The sequence below is a fragment of the Actinia tenebrosa genome, unplaced genomic scaffold, assembly GCF_029948245.1.
Source record: "Actinia tenebrosa isolate PJP-AT-01 unplaced genomic scaffold, QUT_ActTen_1.0 PGA_scaffold14__42_contigs__length_11649687, whole genome shotgun sequence".
Taxonomy (NCBI): Eukaryota; Metazoa; Cnidaria; class Anthozoa; order Actiniaria; family Actiniidae; genus Actinia; species Actinia tenebrosa.
The window spans coordinates 6,162,588-6,172,006 of NW_028292574.1; the positions used below are offsets into that span (position 1 = coordinate 6,162,588).

The 9,419-nt window shown below is 38.4% G+C and overlaps 1 protein-coding gene across 1 annotated transcript; it reads left to right on the plus strand.

The window, feature by feature from the left end:
* The first annotated feature begins 4,433 nt into the window (after positions 1-4,433).
* On the plus strand, positions 4,434-9,079 carry LOC148911319 (uncharacterized). The gene is made up of 7 exons (XM_089029781.1): positions 4,434-5,380; positions 5,918-5,978; positions 6,740-7,049; positions 7,404-7,682; positions 7,971-8,110; positions 8,416-8,656; positions 8,853-9,079. Exons 2-7 carry the CDS (start codon positions 5,958-5,960, stop codon positions 9,020-9,022), a joined length of 1,161 nt encoding a protein of 386 aa, XP_088885907.1. The 5' UTR covers positions 4,434-5,380; positions 5,918-5,957; the 3' UTR covers positions 9,023-9,079.
* Positions 9,080-9,419: the final 340 nt, after the last annotated feature.

The following is a 9,419-nucleotide window of genomic DNA, read 5'->3' on the forward strand; positions in this document are numbered from 1 at the left end:
CCACCTTCCAGCCTCATAAGCCGCTTCTTATCGGAATCCATCCTAATCCTGGACCCAATAAAAACCAAGATAAAGACTCAACAGCTCCTAACCCTGGACCTCACGCAAGATCAAAAGAAAGTAACCAGAATACTCATGGAACACCAAAGAGAAACACTGAACTTTCGATCTTTTATACTAACGCTCGAAGTATTGTTAACAAAATTAGCATACTGAACCTCGAAGTCTCGAACAAGCCCTTCGACATCATAGTGCTAACCGAAACTCACTTGGATAACACCATTGCTGACAGTGAAATTTTCCCTGTAAATTACACAGTTTTCAGGCACGACCGCAAGCATAATGGTCGCTTTGGCGGAGGAGTACTTATCGCAGTTCGAGATCATATTAAAGCTGTATCAAGGGAGATAACATGTTGTGACTCCGAAATGATCTTCATTGACATAATATTTCTTAATAACCACAGGATTACATTAGGAGTTTTTTATAGACCTCCTAATAATGACCCAAAGCCTCTTGAAGATTTACAAGCCGTTCTTAATGATATTTCCGCAACTGACCTCGTACTTGTTGGAGATTTTAATCTACCAGAATTCGATTGGACTAACTCTAGACCTTTAAAAAATTCTGAAAACTACACTTTACTGACAGATATTATACAAGATAATTTTTTCACTCAACTAGTATGTGAACCCACCAGAGACCGAAACGTGCTGGACCTTGTGTTTTCTACATCACCCGATATTATTGATGATTTGCTGGTTGGTGAACCATTTTCCGATCATAACTCCATCACATTCACACTACTCGGATCACCATATGCCCAACGTAAATCACAAAAATATGTCTACTGCTACAAGAAAGCTGACTGGGATTCACTGAGCTCACTTCTTTCTTATATTCCGTGGCACTGTGCTTTTCTGGAGGATAATATTGATTACAACTGGACCTGCTGGAAAGATCTACTGTTCACAGCTGTAGACGAGTGTATTCCGAAACGGAAACCTAAAAAGAAACTCCATGCGCCATGGATATCAAAAGAACTTATAACACTATGTAAAAAGAAGAAGTCACTCTACAAAAGAGCAAAAAGACGTAATGATGAGAATTTGTGGGTAAAGTACCGTAGTTTAAACAACACAGTCAAACGGAAATGCAACTTTGCTCGATGGGCGTATATTAACGATCTAGCACAAGATTTAAAGGAAGACAACCCCAAGCCTTTCTGGAACTTTGTAAAATCTAAACGTAATGGAACAAACGATCTCCTATCGCTGAAAATCGACGACACTATCTTAACTGATGACTACGATATCGCTAGTAGCATGATTGAGTACTTTTCTTCAGTGTTTACTGTGGAAAACCACGATACTTTTCCGTCACTAAACCGCATTGTTGACAAAAAACTGGAAAACATCTATTGTTCTACTAATGAAGTCAAGAAACATCTTCTGAGCCTGAAGCCTAACAAATCCCCAGGGCCAGATTACATTCCATCGCGTATACTGAAAGAGTTCGCATTGATGCTGGCACCTTCCATAACAGTACTGTTAAACAAATCATTTACATCTGGTACTCTACCTAACGACTGGAAAATAGCGGACGTTACGCCAATCCACAAGAAAGGTTCTAAACACCTTAGGGAAAATTACCGCCCAATCTCACTCACATCTATTGTATGTAAAATTGGTGAAAAAATTATCAAAAACAATGTTATTGAATTCTGGCGTGAATTAAACGTATTAAACGATAACCAGTTTGGTTACCTTCAAGGAAGATCTACTGTAACTCAACTGCTATCTACTGTTAATGATTGGGCGAAGTCAAGAAATTCTTCTATCCCTACAGACGTAATCTTCCTCGACCTGGCGAAAGCCTTTGACAGCGTGCCACACGAGCGCTTGCTCTTAAAACTAAACATGTACGGAATATGTGGGAGCTTACTTCTATGGTTCAGAAATTTTCTCACTAATCGACACCAACGTGTGGTTATAAGAGGAACTTGTTCAAACTGGCTTCCAGTGGTATCTGGAACACCTCAGGGTACAATCGTAGGTCCCATCCTCTTCTTGCTATACATTAACGATATCACAGATCGCATTTCCTCTAATGTGAAACTGTACGCGGACGACACCAAGATTTACAGGCAGCTTATTGACCCTGTTCTAGACACACTAGCTCTTCAACACGATCTAGACCATCTTAGAGAATGGGCATGCACATGGCAGTTACGCTTTAATAATGATAAATGTGAATCTATGCGTATAACCCACTTGCGCGACAAGTCCAAACTGAAGTACATCTTAGGGGAGACTTTAAAGGACGTTAATAGTTTCAAAGATCTTGGTGTTACTATCTCCAATAATCTATCCTGGAGTGAACACATTGGCATCACCGTAAATAAAGCTAACAAAGTCCTAGGGACTATTTTACGAACTGTTGGCACCGCCAATACCACAGTCTTTTCGATGCTATATATCGCGCTTGTAAGACCAATCCTTGAATATGCGTCACCCGTTTGGTGTCCACACCTGGTGAAAGACATAACTGCATTGGAAAAAGTACAAAGAAGAGCTTCCAGACTAGCACTTCGACAAACTAGAGGGGAAATGACATACGAAGAAAGATGTAAAATATTGAAGTGGCCTACTCTCTCGACCCGCAGGGACTACCTAACTCTAGTTGAATGTTACAAAATAGTTTTCGGTTTAGGTATTCTAAATTTCCGTGACTTTTTTGAATTTACGAAAGTTACGTCTACCAGAGCTAATCATTCCTACAAACTTTATGTTAAAGCAGCCAGAGTTAACTGCTACAAATACTCCTTTTTCGTCAGAGTTGTTAATATGTGGAACGATCTACCTAAAGACATTGTTGAAACCGATGGGTTTAGATCATTTAAGCAGAAATTGAAGTCTCACTTAGGTGTTTAATGTTTACATATTGCAGTACACATCGATTAGTATATTTTTTAGTAGAGTCTAGATTAAGGAGGAGACGGGTTCTCTGTTGCTCTGGGTTTCTCGCGCGTGCGCTCACCAGGCGGACAGACTTCATAATCTGTCTGGTGGGTGCGCGTGCGGGGGTGGGGCTCAGGGTGGCGGAGAGCTTGTCTCTCCTTTATTTAGTACATATTCATATACTTATACTTCATTTATAGAGCATTTTTCGCTAATTACGCTGCTTAGGGTCTTTCTTTATAATGCATTTTTGTCATGTTTTGTTGTTTTTCTTGGGAGTTTTCACATAGGGATAACCTCATAACTTCCTTTCAAGTCGCCTATTATTGTGCTTTGTTGTCTTATTTGTATCGCTTTTTGCTAGCCTCTGCTCTTACTTGTATTTTACTATTTGTCAATAATTTATTTGCGATTTGAATAAACTATGTATGTATGTATGTATGTATGTAGTCTAGCAAGAATTCTATAGACCTTAATTGCACATATCCTGGTCGTTGAATAGTATGAAAAATTGAGAGTGGATGGAAAGTGTCTCTAAACATAAAAATAGAGGGATAACGTTAACAATAAATGGTTGATTATTATCTTGTTTAGACAATACAGCCATCTAGCTGGTCTAAGTGTCTCTTCTTGATTTTCTTCTATGCTAATGAGCTCTATTTTCAGTAACGAGACTTGTTGATGTTTTCTCTTTGTTCAACTGCGAAATTAAGAATGCTGGAGATCTCGAAGGGTTAAATTTTTTGAACCAAGAATTATTTCCCATATAATAGTCGCTTCTCTTTGAAATAAAATAGATCCTGTCAAAAAATTGAATTATTTAGCATACTAGAATGACATATTAAAGCATAAGGATCAAAACATTGCGTTCTTCTTATGCTTGTGCTTATGTCACTGAATATCTCAGTGAGGACGTACACTCTTATGCTTCTGCTTGTGCTTATGTCATGGCTAGTGAAGACCAGACTTAAACCATGCAGAGTTAGTTTAGAAAGTATTCAAGGTTTTTAGAAGTCATCGTCTGAATTTAACCCTATATTCAGTATATGTCATACTTACAAATGCATTTTTTTCTTCCATTTTCAGTTCCAGTCCTCATAAAACAGCAAAACACGGGTATTACATGTAAATGGAAGGTTTGAAGTCAGAAGACGGTGCTTTATATGGACACTAGAGAAAAACGTTTGCGCATGCGTGCATTTAAGCACGTTCTCTAAGAATTTTGAAGAGTTTGTGTGCAGAGAATGAAAGGTCTGTTTTCTTCGTGTATACAAAAAAGTTCGCGAGTATACTTTTGTCAGACCAAGATACTGTATTACCAAATACGATATGAAAAAATTAGCCTTAAGTTTCAAGCATGGACACAAAGTTTTGGCATTTTGTGAAGTCTAATTTATCAGTCATGTTTAAAAGTCAAATTTACATATGTTTTGACTAATGTGCATACGGATTAAGAGCATGCGCAGACGTTTTTCACTCGTGCCGTGCTTATGTAGATATTTTCGGAGATGCGCAAGATCGCTGTCCGAACTTTATCGCGTACTCCTCCAGTATCGAGACGGAGGAGCTCTGGAAACTAGACTGCACGTGCTCAGATTCGAAAACGAGGCTGCATTTTCGGGCAATATTTTAGGGGGAAAAACTTGGCTATGAAAAAAAAAAAAGAAGTTATTTTACAGTAATATGATATGAAGGAATACTTCGAAGGTTCTTTTGGTTCAGAAACAGAATTATGGGTTATGACTATTGGGAAAAATATAGCTCACATATAGATGAAATGTAGAAATATACATGACTTGCATTATTCTTTTCTTAAAATGAAGCCCACGACTCTGTTGAAGGGAACATCTTGTGATGAATGCCTTTGAGACACTTCTCTTCAGTGCCTGGCATTGCTGACACAAGCTGGATGATGAGGATTACTGCAATAACCAGTGCAGTTAACATTCTCTTTGATTCGTCGATAGCTGGGCTGGATGTTAATAGCTTGATTGTTACAGTCAGAGCACTCACTCCACGACAAATTGAGTTTATGCCAGAGATGAAGTTTACAAATACTAAAAATAATGTTCATGCGTAGCTTCTATTTTGGATCTTTTAATATTCATTCTTTTGTTAAACCACTTCAGACAAGAGTATCATTCAACAAGTAGTCTAGCAAGAATTCTATAGACCTTAATTGCACATATACTAGTCGTTGAATAGTATGAAAAATTGAAAGTGGATGGAAAGTGTCTCTAAACATAAAAATAGAGGGATAACGTTAACAAATGGTTCATTGTTATTTAGACAATACAGCCATGATTTTCTTCTATACTAATGAGCTCTATTTTCAGTAACGAGACTTGTTGATGTTTTCTCTTTGTTCAACTGCAAAATAAGAATGCTGGAGACCTTGACGGGTTAAATACCCACCCAGGGTACGGGTTAAATGTTTTGAGCCAAAAATTATTTCACATATAATAGTCGTTTCTTTTTGAAATAAAACAGACCCTGTCAAAAAAGTAAATTATTTAGAGAGAGAAGAGCGAATTTTGAAAAATGAATAAATAAAACAAAAACAAAACCCCCCCCCAAAAACAAAAAAACAAAAAAAAAAAACGCTTAACGGGCCTAGATCACGCCGAAACTTCGTCAGAAGACTGAACAAGGTACAATAAGGAACGACTGCAGCAAGCGAATTGTTGGGTGAAACATTTTATTGTTATATCTTCATCACAACTCCCATACATTCCCTTATAAACCACATACAGGAACCTTGTTTGGGCTGCCTGTGATCTAGCCTCCTTTGCAGACGTCCCCTAAAGGGCCACTTTAGTACGTCTGCAAAGAAGGGCTTCTGGCTGTGATCGAACTGACACGTACTCAGTTGTTTTTCAACCGGGTTTTGTGTTGGTTGGTGACGTGTCATATCTAAGCTTAAGTACCTTCTCAAAACGGCTTTTTTTACTAACTAGTTAGTGCTTATTCGTGGTTGTTTCATGAAGGCTGGCAGTAATGGAAGAAAGCAAACTATTTGTAAGTAAGATGCACTTCGATCTAAAAACCTGTTTAAGGTGGCCGACTAAAAATTGGAAACTGAAACTTTTTTAACCTGAAATTTAATGCTGATTTCAAAAATGCAAAGCAAAATGGGGTATCCTAAGCTGGGTTTTTGAGATAATCACTCCGGAATGACTTGCGGCACAATTTTGGAAGAAAAATAGCTTAAATCAAGCTCTGTCCAAAAATAAAAAAGAAAAAAAGAATGAAAAAAGAGTCCCAATTAAGTTGCTCAAATTTGTTGAGTGTGTCATTAAAAAAAATATTAAAAAATCGCACAATCTTCTCGTACAATTTGGAGTTTATAGATGCTCGTGATTTTTTGGAAGTTCTCAATTTGGACTTGCCTAATGGCTCGTATAATTTTAAAAACTTTCAAAATATCATTCGTACCTATAATATAAATTTAGATTTTATCGTCATCTTGCCGTCAAAATGTAGTGGACTCACGGCAACTTGTTTAAAGGGGTTCTGAAAAATGAATAAATTGTTGATTAAAAATATCCCACACCCGCCCTCAGCAAAATAAATGAACTTTCCCTTAACCTAATTCAGCGAACATAACTAAGACACAGTGTTCTTCCCTGGAACCAACTGTTGCTCCGTCTGGTAATCCTCGGAGATATAAAAAGTCACAAATGTTAATTAAAATGCATGTGTATTTTGTTAAGTTTAACATCTTTTTTAGGTTTTCAAGTAACCAGACGTAACCATGTATTGAATTTGATTCCTTCCAGGTCCCTCATAGTCACTTACCGTACGGTAAGGTTGGTTCTGGGTTTTATTCAACTCGAAGCATTGCAAATCGTCAAGTGGTTAAGACAGCGACCCCTTTGGTTCTGAGAGAACTTGATGCTATGTCCCTAGAAAAACAGTCTGTGGTAACCCTAGTGGATTATGGGACGGCTGATGGTGGAATTTCGATGGATCTTATCTACGCATGCGTCAAAGCAATACGAGAAAAATATGGAGCTGAACTACCGATCAATGTGATCTACGAGGATCAACCTGTCAATGATTTCACGTCTGTTTTCTTGAGAACACAAGGTAAAAGTATTAAGTCAAACCAGCGCAGCTCAGCTTAGGCGTTCCTACCAAGGTTGGAAGATGAAATTTATCTTTTGAAATTTGATTTCAAGATTGTTTTGAAGCTTACAGAAATAAAGTAGAACTTGTTAAATTCAAATTAGGCATCGAATTAAATTTCAATGTGATTGGATTATAGCTTCTGCCATAACGCCTTAACGAGGCATGCTATCATTAACGAAATTTGGTAGCATGGGTGGGACTTGTTGTGTTAATCATATGACCGGGGATTTCAATTGACGAGTGTATTTACATCTCAATATTATAATATATATACACCTGATCCAAAATGTACTCGGGGTTGTTCTATCCAAGGTTTGATTCCTGGTCCTCGCAGTTATCTCCTTGACTTCCTCAACGTGTTCGTCATGGCCAGCGGTACAAATTTCTACGATCAGTGTTTCCCCAAAGATAGCGTGACATTGGGGTTCTCTTCTAATTGTGCACATTGGTTGCGTGACAAGCCTTGTGACATGACTGGAACTATATTTCACCTATTCATTACTGCACCAGAGGAAAAAGAGAAGTTTCGAGCACAAGCCGAAAAAGACTGGGAATTACACCTAACGAGAAGAGCGGCCGAACTTAGACCAGGTAAGATGTTTGTTAACTCAGGTCGCAATATGTCCGACTGAAAAACACTAGCCGTCCATCTCAGTAACCTATATAAATAATACATTGGTATGACTGCAGAACGTGACACAAACGAGGAATACTGCAGGAAGAACACACGTGCAAAAATTAGTGAGCTTACGTGTGCGAAATTTAAAAAATACTTTCTATATACTTTCTTTCGCAAGATTGTTCTACAAATAACTGTCCAGGATACTGCTGGAATCGTAATGGGATCAATATAAATAGTGTCTGATATTTGCTCTTAAGGAGGCAGTATGGTCCTGGCGGAGTTAGCTGTGGATGAGAATAACCAGTTTACAGGACACACGAAAGATGCCAAACATTGTTGTCAAACAGTTCTATCAACACTTTGGAAATCACTTTCAGATGAGGGAATTATCACTAAGGTGAGTATGATGGAAGGTCTTCGGGACTTCAGAAGAAGTACTTACATTTCATTAATTGTTCGAGTGGTTGGTTGGTTGTAACCATATGGAAATTCCTAGTAAATTTTTGACACTTTTAAAGGCTTTTACTCTGGTTCTTTTTAACAAAACGCATTCAAATTTCACATAATTACTAATATTGAGATACTTCATCAGATGACAAAACTCTTTTGCTAATTAGATTAAAATTAAATTAGGTCCAGCCTCTTGCGGGTTTCTAAAGTGGCCTATTAACTAATCGTTTCCAAACTCTTTCGTTCTTACAGGACGAGGTTACCAAAACCAATTTCATCACTTACTTCAGAAGGGTAGATGAGTTCAAGAAGCCATTCAAATGTCCTGACTCGCCTGTTGTCAAAGTAGATCTTGAGTTGGTTTCCATAGAAACGAAAATAGTGCCTTGTGCATATAAGGAAAAATGGATCAAAGAAAAGGGAGATGCCAAAGAACATGCAAAGAAATACGTAGGAAGTATTCGAGCGTGGAGCAACAGTTCATTTCTTTCAGGTAATTGATTGCGCAATCAGTCAGTCGGTCGGTCAATTGATCATTCAGTCCGTCAGCCAGTCGGTGCAGTCCGATCAACCATCCAGTCAGTTAGCAAGCCCGAGTCCATCGGTCGGTCAGTCAGTCAGTCAGTTTGCCATTAACGACCTCTCTTACTTTCCTTTTTGACTATTTTCCCCTCTACTTTGTCTTCCAGGATTATCGGATTCTCGTTCTGCCGAAGAGAAATCTAAAATCGTCGATGAGTTGTACCACCGTTACGAAGCTGAGGTGGCCAAGTGCCCTGAGGATTATGGGTCTGCATATGTTAACGCCTATTTGGTTATAAGGAAGCGTTTACGTACAGAATTTACCGGTAGCCAATAATTACGACAGGTCTATTTTTACCTCTGCAAGCAATTCCAAGAGAGAGATGCTAAACAAATTGGTATGAAAATCTAATGATATTAAAATATAGAATAAAATATATATGTCATGAAAATATACATTCGAATAATCACAGTGAGCGCCCATGTACTTAACTCATGCGTAGAAAGGATGTGAGATGGTTATGTTGTCAACATGCATTCATTGCCCCTACCCGGAGAGCCATGTTTACAGGCTACGGAGAGCCATGTTCACAGGCTACAGAGAGCCATGTTTACAGGCTACGGAGAGCCATGTTTACAGGCTACAGAGAGCCATGTTCACAGGCTACGGAGAGCCACGTTTACAGGCTACGGAGAGCCATGTTCACAGGCTACGGAGAGCCATGTTTACAGGC

Bases quoted from the DNA above. Each gene is read 5' to 3' on its own strand.
- LOC148911319 (XM_089029781.1), top strand. From the start codon at position 5,958: ATGGAAGAAAGCAAACTATTT. The intron at 5,979-6,739 runs GTAAGTAAGATG...GATTCCTTCCAG, and splicing joins TGGAAGAAAGCAAACTATTT to GTCCCTCATAGTCACTTACC. The intron at 8,657-8,852 runs GTAATTGATTGC...TTTGTCTTCCAG, and splicing joins CAACAGTTCATTTCTTTCAG to GATTATCGGATTCTCGTTCT.